The following is an 18,437-nucleotide window of genomic DNA, read 5'->3' on the forward strand; positions in this document are numbered from 1 at the left end:
AGTCAAAAATGTTCCTAAGATGAACAAAGCTTTTACGGGTTTGGAACGACACGAGTAATGGTAATTAATGGCAGAATTTTCATTTTTGTGATAAATATCCCTATAACTGAATATATCAGCAGGTGGCAATAGTCTATATTCATTATTCAAAAAGAGATACCGAAATCAAGACCGCAGAACTAAAAAACCATAAACAAAGCAGCATTTGCTTACCATTTTGAATATGTATTAGATGCTCAGGTAAGATGGCGTAAAATTAGAACAGCTTTATGTGTGTATTCTAGACTTTGTAATTTTCTCACTTTCAACATGCTTTTTTCTCTCTTGTGAACTGATTCGCTAAGCTGAACTGCCAATAAGAGTGATCTATCTCACCGACTGCCTGCCGCTGATTCAACATGCAAAGTCAGCTTTAAAGCAGCCTCGACTAGTGCCACAAAAAGTGGATTTTCAACAATGGACCAATGTTCACTAATGACTTGACTGTCAATTTGTGGCAGCCTTTAGATAACTTTTTTCCAGGGCATAAGTTACAACTTGGCTTTGTTGCAATGTGTACGGGGAATAAGTTAAAATTTACACACTACTATATAGTTTTTTTTCATTGCACCTTTAAATTTTGTTAAAATGTAAGTCTACATACAAATAAATATTTCAGAAAGCCTCAGACCAGGATAACGTCTGGCATGAAATACCAAACTGACTGAAATGCATCAATGATCTCATGTTTCACCTGACAAACTTCCATTCTTTAGACATGACAATGCTGACATTTACACTTATTTGCATTTTAAATGAGAGAACGTGAATAAATAACTTGCAGATCTTCAACACAAACTCGATCTAAACAGCACACCTCTAGTGTGCATCACTCCATGTTGTGCATGACAAATAAAATCAGTCTTAATAAATAAATGCCATTTCTTATGTTTTTATTTTTTTATTTTTTATTGCTCCTTATTCATTTCAAATTGGAGGTAGGTAGGGAGCTCAAGTAGGGAGGATTATTCATTAAGCTAAAATGACCGCCTCGGCAACAAAACAACACATCTTTGCATCTAATAAAATCAGTACAATAATGCAATACCTTATTCACATAGAAAATGACTTTCTAAATTTAGTTGCATTTGTTTGCAATATACTCATGTTGACAGAACCAGACACTGACATTATTTGGGAATAATAATCATCCTTAAATGGTCTCAGGAGATTTGCAGGGGAGAGTTTAATCTAAGAGTACTTCTGCAAGGAAATACGTAAAAAAAATAAAATAAATACAGTTATAAACACCTTAAAGAAAATGGGTTTCATTATGCTTTCATTTGTAGGTAATGTTCACAAAGCCAATAAAAGACTAACAATAAATGTCTAATGCCTTCTCTGTAACCACATTTATAGGAAATTACATCACTGGCCAAATTGAAATGTAATTCTAATTTAATTCCGGTATAATATAATCACATATGTCTGACATATATTCGATAGTAGGAAATTTCACTTGCAACACCCATTATATTACAGAAGTGGTCGTATGAAAGAATTAAATAAAAATAAATGATATTATTCCTCCGTTATCATTTTAGTCAATTTTATAATTTAGTTTTAAATGATTAAATGTTTCATGACAGACCCCTTTAACAAAAAATGGTCACATGCATGAATCTTGGGATCAGCATCCTGATGTGGTTCCTCTGTGCTAATTAACATCATACTGTGAGGTCAAATGTGAGCGTTATCGGGTTGAACCACATGACTCCAGCAGGTGACGGAATAATAAACACACTGAAATCATCTCACACGCCACTGATTCACCTTGATGAGATTACAAGTGACATTTCAATTTCCAGTGTCTGCAGGAGAAAAAAGGGAATAATAGCGGTCTTAGAAATGTAATATAAGAGGGGGAAAAACCAAAAGAATTGACATCTTTAATATAAGTGCACAACACACAGTTGGCAGTATCATGCTAGATTGTAGCTCTGTTTTACAGAGGTCATAACAGGCTAACAAGCTAATTTTCGCTGGTCTTTGAGTAATATCATGTATTTGTGTACAATGAAATCATACTGTAACTTTCACAAAAACAATCCAGTGCAAAAAGACCATCTATTTGATCTATTTCTTAATGGCACAGTAACAAAAAAACCCAGCTGGGTCAAAGAAAAGTTGTGCTAAAAGGATCATGAAAAACAGTTAAATAAGAAAAACAGACAGACAGATTTACATTCTTTGCATCCGTTAAGCATTTATAGCTAAATGGCTGGGCAAATGAGTGTGATCTGAGTCATCTTTCTATTCAATGCTACCCAACACTCTTAAAGGCCACATGCATTTCTCAGAGAACGAGGAAGCTCATCCAGGCTTGATGAATTCCTCCTCCTTGTCATATCGCGCCCATTGAACGTGTGGAGGTAAGATTGATCAGGTGCTCTCTGAGAAAAGAGACCCTGCATATACCTGTTCAAGTCCACAATCAAAGTGAACTAAAAGAGTATAAAAGTTACTGATAGTAACTACTATAAATATACAACTCCTCAACAAACAACAAATATGGAACCTAATCAATAAAAACCAATATGAAATCCAGAAATGGGAGGCAGGCATATTGAGAGTCTATTATGACTGCCCTCCTAATAGTCGACTAAGTGTTAGTCGACAAGAAGAGGTTCGGTCAACCAACATTTTATTTTCGCTTAGTTGCAGAAAAACTAAATAAAAAATCTGCAGTCTGTGAGGGACAGATCGTTAATAGCTGGTCTTTGTAGTAATACAGTACATCAGGCAGGGCATCCAAATGCTCACCTTTCATTCACCGACCTCAAATATGGATTATCATCTGAAATGTGTAAGTATTAGCAGCTTTACATGGCGCTCAATCTGACGTTAACCTAGAAAAATGTGCACTGTTCAGGTATCTGTGTTGAGTGTTGAAGCACGCTAACTGTAGGACAGATGGAGGCACTGGAGTGCTAACTTGCTCTTAAAATAGGCTACTTGTTCATACAGATAAGATTAATACATAAGACTCTACGTTTATTTGTGGGCACTCACAATAACAACAAAACATTGCGCTTTTGTAAAATAATGAAAGCAAACAGGATGAGCTTTCTGCCATCTTGGTCTCTGTGAATTCGAGCGTGAAACTCCGCGTATATCTTTGCCTTACAGACAAACAGTGTTGGGGAGTAACTAGTTACATGTAACGGCGTTACGTAATTTAATTACAAAATTATTGTAACTGTAATTAGTTACAGTTACTAAGAAAAAATGAGTAATTAAATTACAGTTACTTATGAAATTTTTAACGATTACAAAGGGGATTACATTTGAATATTTACACACATCCACATACAGATTTAACTGATTTATTTCCCAAATTGCACTGACTATTCTGAGACATACGCCCTAATAATTTCCGGGATGCGGAAACACAGTCTGGTTCGTAGAATCCAGTCATAAAAACGGAATGCTTGACGCAGACGGAATATCCCACATTTTGGATGACTAAATCAAAAGTAGGTCAGTACACTTGAATCAAAACATGACATCGACTAGTGTCTGTGAATATAAAGCCTCAAAAATGCAATATATGACTCGCACATTCTGCGTGTCTGTGGAAATCAGGCGCGGACTGGACACCGGGAGAACCGGGACAATTCCCGGTGGCCTGGCAGCCGATTTTGCCCCACTATTTAATATCATTATTGTATAATTGCCTGCCGAATGTACTAAATCGATCATTTGTGAATCCGCCATTTGATAATTAAATCTCTAATAAATCATGAATTGTTAGTCATGACTCGGGCACTCTCCGCGCCTCCGCCAAACGGTTTGGATCAGACTCCGAGTAATCAATGCGAGAGAGAGAGAGAGAGAGAGAGAGAGAGAGAGAGAGAGAGAGAATAGAGTGGACTGCTGGAGCAGAGAAGCAGAACTCCTGTTCAGGGTTTCAGGTCAGTTTCATCTGTAAAGATGCTTTTTTGTCTTTGTTTTTTTCTTTATTTAATCAAGCAGCAGCACGTTGCTCATCAGTCTTCACTCAAAATACTATATAAAGGGCATCATTATTATCAGTTGCAATGTTACAGTAGTAATTTCTCTGAAAAAAATTCAGATTTTTTTATAGGTTTAGGGGGAGCTACGACAGACAACAACACAACCCTTACGAAAATTAACATTTTAATATTTAACTATAAATCCAGAGAAAATGGTTACTATTGTTTAACTGTGGTAATCAAAAATGAAAAATTATTTTAAAAATGTATTTATTTAAAAATAAATACAAATCCATTTGCAAAAAAAAAACAAGGTTATTTTACTTTTATATAGGCTAATAAAAGCATGTTTAACTTTTGTAAGGGAAAAACATGACTCGTGTACAGTATTAGGATTTTTCTATAAAGATATTGTAGTATTGTAGAGTATTGTATTATAAAGTATAGTTTTGTTCAATCTTGAGTATTAAAGTCATGAGAGAGATGGATAACAGGGCAAAATAAAGAGACTGAAGAGAAAAATGGAAGTGAAGGTGCAGTTCAGGAGAGAACTTTTAATAATTTTGCATGTCCCCAAATTAAAGATTTAAACCTTTTTTTATGTCAGGTCCAAACAAAAAATAGTTTTGTCCATGAACTGGTTTGTATGAGTTTGATTTTTCCAGTCACTACACATAGGCCTACTGAAGCTTGCAGTGTTTTCAACCTCTGCCGCCTCAATATAGGAGTACAATAGCACGTAAACATAATTTCTAGAACTGCTCTGTGTCACTTCATGTGCATTTTACTTATTTTGAGAAAACTATCATCATATACAAAGAGACAGCAGTTTAAAAAACACCAATGTTTCAGGAGTTTATTACACAGAATACGTCACATGCTTATTAGATAACTGTATTTAAGTTGATGTATATGCTTTTATTTATTATTCTTTAATTTTCACAAATGTATAAAAGAAATCAAAAAGTACTCAAAAGTAATTAGTTACATTACTTTAATAAAGTAATTGAAAAAGTTACACTACTATTACATTTTAAACAGGGTAACTTGTAATCTGTAACCTATTACATTTCCAAAGCAACCTTCCCAACACTGCAGACAAATATATCTATAGAGAGTGACATGTCTACTTGCAAACTGACCAATTCAAATGGAAAACAAATATTCCCAGATTATGCAATCCATATGAAACATGCATACAGGCGCATCACTAGATGAGTCAGTGTCATCGACTTCATATCTTAAACCGAAAACGATTGAAAGCACCAGTTAATCAAATTATTAAAATGTTAATGTAGTCTCCTTACTGTTTTTCACTGACACGTTCATAATCATTAGTTCTGCTGGTGCGCTGTGGAAGGCTTTATGCGTGTGCTTGAGCGCTTATTAGGCTATGTAGGCAATTAAAGGCTCATTATTATGATTTAAATGGTTTATTAATAAACGTACAATTAGTCGACTAATGCTTAAAATGAACAGAAAAAATAGTCGACCTGAAAAATCCTTAGTCGAGGACAGCCCAAGTGTCTATGTGTTGACTGGAATAACCAGTCCACGCAATCCAGTTTCTTGTAGGCTGTGTATTATTCAGCTTCTTGTTAGTACACTGGCAAGGGAGGGAGTTTTTAATAATAATAATAATAATAATAAAGCAGATATAATAAGAATAATAAACACAAGCAGAAAACCTCCACAAACGTGATTCTAGATGAAGAAAACATATTAAAAACATATTACAGCTTTGACATGCTAGTCAGTTCAGGTCAGATGCATCATTAGTACAGATATGCTATCGACTGAAAGAGACCCAGAGATTCATTGAACAATTACACAAAACACTGCTGCCAGTGATGACCGCTTCACAATTCTGTATCTCATACATAAAGAGTGTCATTCTGGGTTCAGCAGTGTGACAGAGCCACATTTGCACTTCAGAGCTGCGCAGCAGGCATATTTTCAACGTGTCTACAGTGTCAAAACAAGTCACTACACTAATGGGGAGCTGATGAGATAAGAGCGATTTCATGCTCAAGGTTTGAAGATAAAAAGCAAGTGTGAGATGTTCCCAGCAGATTTGTATGTCAGCGTACTATAGAATGAAAATAGAGCAGTGACCTTAAAAAGGTTAAAGAGATTGGCTCATTGTGTACATGTCTAAATAAAAAAATAAAAAAAGGACTGAATAAAAAACACTTTGAATTAACATAACTGAACATGCTGCTAACCTTAACCTGTAATGACATTCATATATATGCTATTTTTAACCAAAAAAAACAAAAACATTCTATATAAAGGTAATCTAAAATAACCCCTAACCACCAGGGGGAGCCCTTAGCAGACTCTAATATGTGGTTTCATCCTTTTTCCACTTCAGAGTAAAGTATAAAACAGTTGATGGTGAGATGAAGTTAATAAATAAGAAATACATCTCACATTGTGAGATATAAAATGACATTTACAAGAAAAAATACAATTATCAGAAATAATGCCAGAACTATGTCACTGAGAGATATAAAGCTGCCTATCTTCATGTAGTTGTTTTTGACCTTTATTTTTCATTTATGGTATAATACTGGATATGATATTGGATTTTTGACTCTTTCGTTGACCTTGCATGACCCTGTTTGAGGACTGACCTTTGTTTGGATTTGCTAATGTTACCTTCCAGTTTACCGTACTTTAAAAAGTTTGGAGTTGGTAAGATTAGTCTGGTCATTTTTTTTGAAAAGTTTTCAGTCACATAATCCTTCAGAAATCCTTCTGATATGTTGATTTACTACTGTCGTGTGGCTTAATATTTTAATGGAAACCATGATACATTTTTCCTTTTTATAATTCTTTGATGAATGGAAAGTTTGAAATGTATTTCAAATTTGAAATTTGATTGTAATATATAGATGTCTTTACTGTCACCTTTGATTAGTTTAATGTGTCCTTGCTGAATACAAGTATTGATTTCTTTAAATAAAATCTTACTGGCCCCAACCTGTTTGAGCAGTAGTATGTGTTTGTGTGTATAACACCAGTATATATATCATGTTAAGGGCTTTTATTTGTATTATTGTGATCACCATACTCACTGTGGTCTGGAGGCCTCGGCTTGATCCGTCTGGAGCTTCTCTCCTCCCTCCACCTCCATGGTGCAGTACACGATCCGGTTAGGAGCAACGGATTTCAGCCCCTGCACCTCAATGATCACAATCTGAGTGAAAGAAACAAGACCACTTGATTAGACTTCACATGACAATTGAAAAACAACCAAAGAGTGCTTTTTGGCAATTAGCTGTTTATACAATCCAATCACTAAAAATTTTATTTGGACAATTCCTTGTTCAAACACTTTACTCAAGTGGAATTAATGTTTTTATTAAACCATTCAAGTGCTTTGTAGCTGTAATCATCACAAGCAGCAAGGTGATGGTGAATTGTAAAGCAACGATGGCATCTTTGGCATCAAATATCTACCTCCAAAGAAAACGAGAGCACTACGTCAGATTTGGAGAGAGGCAAGTCGCTCTCATCGCCGATGTCCAGGAAGCTGTTCATGGGTGTGAGTTTGGGCTTGATTTTGGGCTTGAAGTCTTTGGCCACAGGTTGGCTCTCCAGGTTTGCCATCAGCAGGTTAACGGATGACCTGAGCTCCTCCACGTACATCATCTCCATGTCTTTGGAAATAAACTTTGGAAACTTCCTCTCCTATTGGACGCAGCAGGAAACAGGATGAACACTGCGACTTTAAGACTTATTACTTTGACTTATTACTTTTATGGATTACATAAAAGATTAACAATAAATTTTTGGGGGGAATTAAAAAAAAATACTTGTTGTTTATTTAATATAAATTTACATTAGAATTTACTCATGCAATATGACTGAATAATCAACAATACACTACAATTATTTAGTTTTACTTAGTTTTTTAAATGTTTAATATTTTATATTATTTAATATTATTAACTCAATAATGGCTATGAATAATTCACTGAACGAGTTCACAATGTAACTGATTAGTCCACAATGTGTTGTATAAATGGCACAACTAATAATATTTTATAATAAAAAGCAATTGTTAAAAGTTCAAAGTGTTTTACATTTGCTTAAAGGTCCCGTTCTTCGTGATCCTATGTTTCAAACTTTAGTTAGTGTGTAATGTTGTTGTTAGAGTATCAATAATATCTGTAAAATTCTAAAGCTCAAAGTTCAATGCCAAGCGAGATATTTTATTTAACAGAATTCGCCTACAAAAAACGACCCGTTTGGACTACATCCCTCTAGTTCCTGCAGGAATGACGTCACTAAAACAGTTTTTTGACTAAACTCCGCCCACATGAATACACAAAAAGGGGGCGTGGTCTTGTTGCGCTCCGACGGAGAAGAGGAAGAGTTGCGTTTGTGTTTGTCGCCATGTCGTCGAAACGCTGTTATTTTCATCTCAGAGTCCAATCATCTTTGTTTGGGCTTTCCAGGGACGCTGTACTTGGAGATTTATGGTTACAATTTATGTTTAACTCAGTTCCCAAAAATTATAATCCACATATGGACCACAACCGGTAAGTGTATTTTTCTATTTAAGTTGGTGCGTTTAACAGTTTCTGTAACTTATTACACAAAGGGCAACGCTGTTTAGCTTTGTTAACTAGATGTTAGGGCTGTGCAAAAAAATCGAATTCAATTTTCATGCGCATCTCGTCAGTAAAAACGCTCCTGTGATTATAAGTACATCTCCAGCACATGCTCCTGCCCACTTGATTCTCAAAACTAGCCCAATCGCGTTTCCAGGAGGGCAGCCTGCGCTCAGCTGTTGTCGAATCACAACACAGGAACCGCTGGCCCAATCAGAACTCGTTACGTATTTCTGAAAGAGGGACTTTATAGAACAAGGAAGTCATCAGCCGTTTTTATGACAGTGAAAACAGCGGTATACAGATAGGTGAATTGTGTGAAAAATACTGTGTTTTTTTACACGCGAAACATGAACACATGTTATATTGCACACTGTAAACACAATCAAAGCTTCAAAAAAGCGTGAAAAACGGGACCTTTAACAGCTCTGAATGAGTCCACAATATGACTGGCTCAATCCACAATATACAAAAAATATATTTTTTTTAAATATTGTAATGTTTTTGTTGTTGCTGTTATTTTATATTATTTACACTGTAATGGATCTGAGTTTAATTCAAAACTGTTTGAGACCTTTACAAATCTTTTCGCCAAACTCATAAAAAAGAACTGATTCGTAAGAGTCTTGTGTCTGCAACTTGTATGTGAAGAAAACACTGATATGCACTCATTTGGTAACACACTTAATGCACCTTTAAATCTGTAAGAAAACAAACTTGTCTTATTTGATTCCATTTTAATCAGCAATTCTGTAGGTGTTTTTTTTTTTTTTTTACCAAAAACAGAGAAACAGCTGAAGTTTTCTTACTCTGGCTATTTTCTCGGCCAGCTGCAGTCTCCCATCCAGCTCTCTGCGGATCTGCGCTGCCTGCTCGTCCACATTGTCCAGCTGCACGGAGAACACAAGACAAAGCTTATCTGTCTGACACGGCTTACTAAACCCATTACCCACAGGTAGATCTAGATAGATCAAAGCTGACCACGGACAAAAGATGTGCAAGATAGGCTTAATTACCACCATGATTAGACATGTAATCTCTTTAGAGCCTCGTGAAGCAGCGGTGGTACTTGGACGTGCCATACCGAGGAGATATGAGATCATAAAAACGTTTAATGTCTTTATCTGTTCACTGAGCGGCTCTGGCATGCCCTCAAATGAAGCGTTTTAGGAGTGTGAAACACACACACACACACACACACACAAAAGTGACACACAAACACGCCCACACAGCACTGCTGGCATGTTGACAACACAGGGTTTCCTCTCCATGAGTGGGAAATCTCTCTGTATCTCACACACACACACACACACACACCACCCCCACCGGAGCACTGTTTCCACTTGATAAGCTTTTCTCCCTTTGGCAGCAGTGGGATGGACTCCGCTCCCATTCCACACTGCACTATTGCTGCACCATACTAGCTCACTCAAAGTTTCTTTCTCAATCTGCTGTGTAAAGTGTTCTGATGCTGTAAACAGCAGAAGAACATGTAAAGACTGAGTGCTGGTGTCTGTAATGAGGCCGGCTAATGTCTGCCATGCTTTACTGAGCAGATCTACTGCTCCCATCACATCAACCTTCATTATCGACTCATTCTATTAACATATGCAAATCCACAAACGCCTCAAAACCTCACAGAAGGAGCGTGTGGGAGAAAGCAGAGCAGATGAAGGCCTCTTGTCAGCCCGGCACTGGTCTGGTCATATGTGGGAGGCCTTAATGATGCCACGTCTAGGCAGATGGAAAGAGGCCAATCGGTGTGTTAGTAGTGAAGTAATGAGAGCATCACAGGGATTTAAACCACTGGTAAACTCCACTAATAATAGACCTAATGACCCCAGCAACAACAGCAGGTCAAGGTCAGGGTGGGATATGATCAAAATGATCATGCTTGAGGTTCTCTTCGAAGCTGGAAATCGCGAATAACATCTCTACTTCACAGCATTGGTCTTCAAATCTGTTCGGTTGGAGGAATCTTTTTCATTTCATGAGCAATATATGCATAAACGGAAAATTAAAAGAACATTGGGAAGTGAATGATACATGCATTACTATAATGGCCACTAATTAAGAATTAAAGGTGCCATCTACTTCAGTTTCTGACAGGTAATTAAGGCTTGTGCAAAAGCAGATAATCAGCAACATTCATAGCTTATTTATAACTAATTAATGTCTAATAACTCTTGTGTTTGCTGTCAGCCTGCTATTTAGACTGTGAGCTATACGTCTGAATGCATGCCCCAAGAACTGTGACATTTAATTAAGATAAGGTTGGACCTGTAGTCAGGATCAGGGCCAATCAGATCGTGCTTCAGCTTCACTTGCATTTAATATCCTAATCATTTGCAAGGTGTACTAATGCAATTCATTTTCTTAATGAGTTGCTCTTAATGGACGTGCAGGAATATTCATTTGAGCTATTACAAACCTTACAACCTGTAGGGTTCAAAAACATATGTTGTTGTTTTTTTTCCAGATATTTTAAAACAAATATTTTTGTAAAAACAGCTAAATTAATATTCTCATATATAAAATGTATGATATTAAATATTATAAAACATATAGTGTCATTGAAATAATCCTGATTCTAATTCACAACAACAACACAAATATAATAATTATTATTATTTAATAATAATAATTTTGGATTGGATAAACAACTTTAATCCATTTATATAATATAATAATGATTATGACAGTTATAAATGTTTATAATGTTATTATAATAACATCAACTTTATTATTATTAAACATTCATTTAAAATATATGAATTGAATAATACAAAAATACAATGTAATTAATTTATTAATTATGATTATAATAATAATAATAGCAATGATAATAATGATTTTGGATTAGATAATATAATAATCAAAAAATATATATTGATAGACAACGTTTTTACTTTTTGTAATTACTTTTTTTTATTTAAATATTTGTAATCAACTTAATTTAAAACTTATGCCAAGAAAGGATTAGTGATATAATATAATATAATTAATATAATATAATATAATATAATATAATATAATATAATATAATATAATATAATATAATATAATATAATATAATATATGTTTTACTTACAGTAACTTATTCAGCCTTGCAAGCTTCTGAAAATGTCAGTTTTTTTAGATGTCAAAAAAGTTTTTCTTGTTTTTATACAGCAAGCTTTGGAAATCTTGATTGGCAGTTGGAAAGTTTGAGATGTCATGAATTGCTGTTTTTGACAGTCAGAATGACCATGTCAGTCGTTTCCAAGCACAATGACGCAAACAGTGGCTGAATAAAGAATAATAAAACTGCCAAAACACGGACAGCGGCGTGGACATCCCAATGAAATATGCCAGCCGTACAGAGGTATTTTGCTCATAATGCATTAAAACGGCTTGATTGTGGCTTTCTTTGAGGAGAACATGGTCAAAACCTCCCCAGAGCCACACACCAGATTCTTTTCTGTTGCCGTGTTACCAACTTGTTGGCTTTTCTTTAGCTGCTCTATTTTGGTTAGTTGGGCAACAATTTCTATGACAACAAGCCTTAGGAGCGCCCTAATGAGAGACGTCACCAGCCTGGAGAAAAGCATGCTGCAGTCACGCTCTAATCTTCCTCAGCTTTCTTCACCCCCCTCATCTAAATTAGCAAACCAATTAAAAGGCAGCCACCAGCTTTATTCTCGCACGGAACTAAAAAAAAAAAAAAAAAAAAAAAAAAAAAGAAAGAAGGTATGGTTGTCTTTCTATACTAAGCCCAGGTGCTTTGGTGAATATTCACAGTAAATGAATGATGCTTTATCTGGCCATACGAGATCAAAGAACATTGGAATGATTTTAATTAGATTTGTATTTGGTCTTTAATACTTGTTTTTTAACAGCATCTCTCATTTAAGCTTAAACAGCAATAAGACAATCAACAAAAGCCAATTTCTGTGAATCAGTTTATTTAAATGAACCAACTCAAACAGACTCTGACTTAACCTTAAACTGTTATTCACGATAAACATAATGAGAAATACTTATATAAATGTTAATACTACACATGTGATAATGAATAACCAAACCAATTCTACAGACAATATTATGATGATCATAAATTATTTTGGCCACGATAATTGCCTAGTTAAAATATGATATCATGGCAGCCCTACTTTGATTCAGTGATTAATCTGAATCATCAGTCAGTCATATTGAGACTAAGAATGATTATAATTGGATAAAAATATATATTTTTATATATTTTTTATAAAAAAATATTTGTATAAAATATATATTTGTTATTACATTTATGCAATAAAACTTGTAAAATATGGTAAACCATGCCTAGTTTAATATCAAATGTACAGAGTTGGGGAATTTCTTTCATTTCTGTGAACTGTTTGTGAATCAGCTCATGCTGCAATGAATGAGATTTAAACTCAATTCGTAGTTTAATCTGGATCACTCAAAATGGTTTAAAATATTACGGTATATATATATATATATATATATATATACCGTACAGACCAAAAGTTTGGACACCTTCTAATTCAAAGAGTTTTCTTTATTTTCATGACTATGAAAATTGTAGAGTCACACTGAAGGGATCAAGGGCTATTTGACCAAGAAGGAGAGTGATGGGGTGCTGCGCCAGATGACCTGGCCTCCACAGTCACCGGACCTGAACCCAATCGAGATGGTTTAGGGGTGAGCTGGACCGCAGACAGAAGGCAAAAGGGCCAACAAGTGCTAAGCATCTCTCGGGGAACTCCTTCAAGACTGTTGGAAGACCATTTCAGGTGACTACCTCTTGAAGCTCATCAAGAGAATGCCAAGAGTGTGCAAAGCAGTAATCAAAGCAAAAGGTGGCTACTTTGAAGAACCTAGAATATGACATATTTTCAGTTGTTTCACACTTTTTTGTTATGTATATAATTCCATATATAATTCCACATGTGTTAATTCATAGTTTTGATGCCTTCTGTGTGAATCTACAATTTTCATAGTCATGAAAATAAAGAAAACTCTTTGAATGAGAAGGTGTGTCCAAACTTTTGGTCTGTACTGTATATTAAAAAAATTAAATATAATTTAAATATCAACAATGCAAAGAATGCCTAGCTTTTCAAAATAAATAAATAAATAAGAAATTAACATTCCATTTTTTGTAATTCAAATAAAAACAGAAAATAAAGGAAGCAAAACCCTTTGTAACTCAATATTTTTTAGCCGTAAGCCAGTTAAGTGTCGCCTCTGTTTTAGATGGTCTGCCCTGACCCTGTCAGACAGATATGAGTATCGCTGCACCATCAGAGGTGGTAATTCATTACTGTTTCACCGTGGCTCACCTGCGCTGCGCAGCGCGTCCTCCGGCCCCGGCGCGGCGCGCTAACGAGAGATGACAGGGTGGCAAGAGCGCGAGGCGAGGCTGAATGTGTTCATTAGGAAGAGGATGACAGGTGCTGAGAGGAGAACAGCGACTGGCCTCTCTGATCAGAAGGGCACAGCTGGATTTCTCAGTGTGTCCACCTGAGACGCGACCCGCCTGCCTGTCCGCCCAACCAGATGTTCCACACCTCACAGGCGCTGATTTATTATTCCGACTGATTTAATGGGGTCACCTCATCTATGGTTGACCATGAGATTTAAAAGAAGAGTTTCTCATGAATTTCTGTAACCAGGAACATTCTTTTAAGGGTTAATAATAATAATTTAAAAAACGCATTCTATAAACTACTATTGTGTGTCTTTCCCTCTCATTCCCTTCAGTTTTCTCTGTTTGTATCTACAGTATCCAGTCAATCTCATTTTATCCGGTTCATTTCTTTCTGTTATTGCTCTTTGTTGTTTCTTGGATCTCGGCTGTCTTCATCCTCCTTTACTCAGACGCATCAGTCTTTCTTTCTCAGTCTGTCACTTCTCTGCACTCATCTGTCGCTGCCTCCTAGCCCTGTTATAGATCTTCCTCTTCCTCTGTGTGACACCCTCCACTTACTGACATTTCAATTGTCAAGCTTACAGTCTCTTTCGGTTTCCCTCATTCTCTTCCCGCAGCATTCACCCCGTAATGGAATATGACACCGGGTGGAGCAGCTATCAGAGAAAAATACTTCTCGTTTAAAGCAAGACGGATCTAGCCAGGAAAAGCAAAATGAACAACGGACTCCGTGTTACTCGTATAGTATTTGGCAGGAAAAAAACATGTGATTTCTCCAAGGGAATGTACCTTTAAGGACAGGTATGTCAACATAAAACTCTAATATAGGAGTAGTTATGTACGATCACAAAGAATTGTTTATTACACAGAATCTGTACCAATATCATGGACCATAACTGTCAGCATCACTTGGCCACTGAGTGTAGTTTGGGCTCCTCCTCGACGCATCCTATAAATGTTGTTATACAGTACGTCTTTCACACATCCAATCTGTTTTTCTTCATTAGTTAACATGCAATTTTATAGGAGGTTTTGAATTTTACAGTATCTTTAGCTCCTTGTATTGTTTTTTTTTTATCATGTAAATAACAGGTTAAGTAAAAATATGAATAAGTAATATACTGCAGCACATAAATTTAGCAAAATGATCCACTTTGTAGTTATTTATTCTAGCTGATTTATGAGCTTATTCTAAGGTAAATGTACTGTTACGTGGCATTGTTCACAAGCGTTATACGGTTTCCACATATGAATTGTTTGTTTCGTACTCAAGTAGCAAAGAGAAAGATACGATGGGTTCATGTTCTACTTCCGAGTCCTTAATATGGTTACGTTCACACAGAATACGCTTATTTATTCTGCATTCTATAACCGAACTCGCACCAGTAAATTTTCAGGATTCACAACCGCATTCTCGGAACGCACGCGCTGTGTGAACGGAACAGGACTGGACAGCTAGTGTCTGTCACATCATACAGTGCGAGAGAGAGATGCTCTGCTGCACAAATGTGTCTACTGTGTGTTGCGTGTTTTCATGTGTGTTTTCGGTAACTTACAGGAGCAGAGAAATGAGCCGTGTGTCATCTGAATGTTTTAGATCCCATCAGTTTTCCACCGGAGCCGCTCCCATCAGTTTTGTGTTCTGCGCGCAACTTGAATGCTCCACTCTCCACCCAAATATAAAAGCTGCCGTTAGTTAATGAAGATGTGACGAGTGGGGCAGGTCCATGGGAACGGGTCGAGGCCAGTGGAGTGATTGGAAATGAGCGACACCTGCTCCACTCACCGGTCTCAAGTCCCATGGAGGAGATCGGAAGGATAAAAAGGAGGAGTTACGACAGTGAAGAACGAGAGAGGACCAGGCCTGGGTTTTATTTTGTGTGCGCCAGTCATCCGCGAGGGGCTGTCGTGCTGTTTTGTGTTTATTTTATCATTAAAGTTTCATTTGAATGTTCGCTGGTTCCCACCTCCTTCTTCCTGTACTACAAACATTTTTACATTGTTACAGAAGATTTGATGGAAAAACTCGCGGCTCGACTGGACTCTTGTCATGTCAGAAACTGACAAGTCTTTCAGTTTTATGGACGTCGCCATCTTTGATTTCACTTCGGTCACTGTTGTTAAGGTTACTGTTAAGGAATACAGGCTTAACACCCGTTGCACGTTCATACTGACAGTATACTAAACACAACTTTAAGCTGTTGTGTGAACGGGACATTTCGAGACTCACATCTGTAAAGAAAATGCAGTTGTCAATCCCAAAAAATGCGTGAACATAGCCTAAGATTTTTGGTCACAAATGCGACTGTTTTAGTCACAGTCTGGAGCCATGAGTCATGCGGTGTGATAACTGTATGCTAGAGTCCTGCACGGGTCCATTTTTGGAGTCCTGTGCCCGCCCGTACCCACAAAGTTCATCACCAGATCTGACCCATCACCCGTGATAATATAAAAATTAAATCCACACCCGCCCAGACCTGTTAATATTTGGCCCGTTACCCGATTCGTGCCCGCGATAAATCACACACGCTAAAATCATTCCAATTAAAGTGCTTTATTTTTTATCTCGCACCTCTCTCAACATCAGGACAGTGTCATTAATGTGCTAATGAAACGAAAGTGCGCTTTGTTTTGCGCCATTCAAGTAGCCTACCATCGGCACCTAAATAGGCTATGGAACCTGATAACTATGCGCAAATAGACCTAATAAAAAAAAAAAAAAAAAAAAAAAAACAACCTGAGCCTGTCGCTCACAAACTATGCATTTACTATCCCTTAAGGTTACTGTGCAGGAAAAGGATATTGTCCACGGTCCCAGGTTTAAGTTGCGTTCTCTGTTCTTGAATTACAAATCCAGCTGTGGAAAAGTGTCTCTCGCAGCGCTGTGGCACTGTCGCAGTGGTGGTGACGTGATGGGTCAAAAGTCATATCATTGTTGCGTATGTGTAATGGTAATTTAGATATACGAATATTACACATATTTTTCATCCGTGCTACTACCCGCCCACAAGGAGATAATTATCCGCCTGTATCCCCGACCGTAAATTTTAGGAATGGCAAAATCCACACGTTTCAGTCACTTTTATGCGGGTATCCGCGGGTACCCGACTCGTTGCAGGAATCTACTGTATGCTATACATTATATAAAACTATTTGAAACAGAATTTAAAATGATCTGATTACAAATGTTGCATTTGATTACAAAATGCCAATTACAAAAAAATGTATTATAAAAATATTTTATATGAACCCCCCCCCCCCAATATTTATACTTTTTTAAACATTTAGGATTAAAATGTCACACCTATTAAAATGTAACTACTAAAGAAAAAATATTTAATATATATATATATTTACACAATTTCCCTCAATAAATAAATAAATAATAAAAAAAAGTTATGCATCAATTACTCATATTCAGCCTTATAAATGCTAAAACTTTGTCCCTCTTTCGCAGAATCCCACATGACATCAGCGCAGAAATATACTTATGACCACAATTTATTCCCTAGATTTAATCATTTGTCCCCTAATTTAAGATACATTGTAGCAATGATTTACAATGCATTCCTCATTTTAGTTAAATTCTGGCCACAGTTTAGAAATCGTTCCCATAACTTAATCCATTACAAATCATGCCCATGATGTACTAGTTGATTTAATCCAAACAAGCCAATGATTTACTAAAACTAGGGTCAAAAATGTTTGAATTTATTTTCTGGCATGTCATGTGCTTGGCTCCATGCTCTCTAAATGGACATACACTGACATACACTGACACACACACACACACACACACACACACACACACGAGTAAGTCTGAAGGTAGAAAATGAACAGCAAGCTGGTGAGTCAGTGTGCAGGAGTGTAAGATAATAATCAATGAAGGAAACGACCGAGAACGGAAAAATCCAAGAATAGCTCTCTAACCCCCCCCCCCCCCCTTTCCCATATCCTCTCATTTCTCCTTTTTATATTCATCAGTCATCTGCATCCCTTCCTCTGTGTCATCACATTTCTTGACAGCTCAAGTGTAAAAATCAGAAGAGGCCAGGGTGGGTGACAGATCGATTAGTGAGATTGACTTTGGAGTTGCATAAAAAAACAAGTTATCAACCTAAAAATAAATTTTTAGACTCTTAGACATTTTTTTCTAACATTTTGCCATACATATTTTAGCATTTTTTATGCTACTTCGATCTGAAAACACACCTCTAGTTCAGTCCCTGTCATTAACTCCCAGTCTATTTGCTTTGCTGTACAGTATTCCTTGTATTTTTTACTACACCACTCATAAATTCACACTTCTTTGCCCTTTAAACACACGCACATGAGTGATTTATCGAATGCTGAGCCACCAGCTAATGCTGAATCTAACATGCAAAGCAAACAAATTTTTAAATG

At 36.4% G+C, this 18,437-nt stretch overlaps 1 protein-coding gene across 10 annotated transcripts in view; it reads right to left on the reverse strand.

The window, feature by feature from the left end:
- cadps2 (Ca++-dependent secretion activator 2) overlaps positions 1 to 18,437 on the reverse strand; it is a 136,554-nt gene that overhangs the window by 59,906 nt on the left and 58,211 nt on the right. For all 10 annotated transcript variants that reach the window (XM_059536974.1, XM_059536976.1, XM_059536975.1 and 7 more), the window contains exons 4-6: positions 9,427 to 9,507; positions 7,461 to 7,691; positions 7,076 to 7,197 (exon numbers count right to left, since the gene is read on the reverse strand). In XM_059536974.1, coding sequence (XP_059392957.1) covers positions 7,076 to 7,197; positions 7,461 to 7,691; positions 9,427 to 9,507 — 434 coding nt within the window. The remainder of the gene's footprint in view (positions 1 to 7,075; positions 7,198 to 7,460; positions 7,692 to 9,426; positions 9,508 to 18,437) is intronic.

This window comes from Carassius carassius, chromosome 43, assembly GCF_963082965.1.
Source record: "Carassius carassius chromosome 43, fCarCar2.1, whole genome shotgun sequence".
NCBI classification, from domain to species: domain Eukaryota; kingdom Metazoa; phylum Chordata; class Actinopteri; order Cypriniformes; family Cyprinidae; genus Carassius; species Carassius carassius.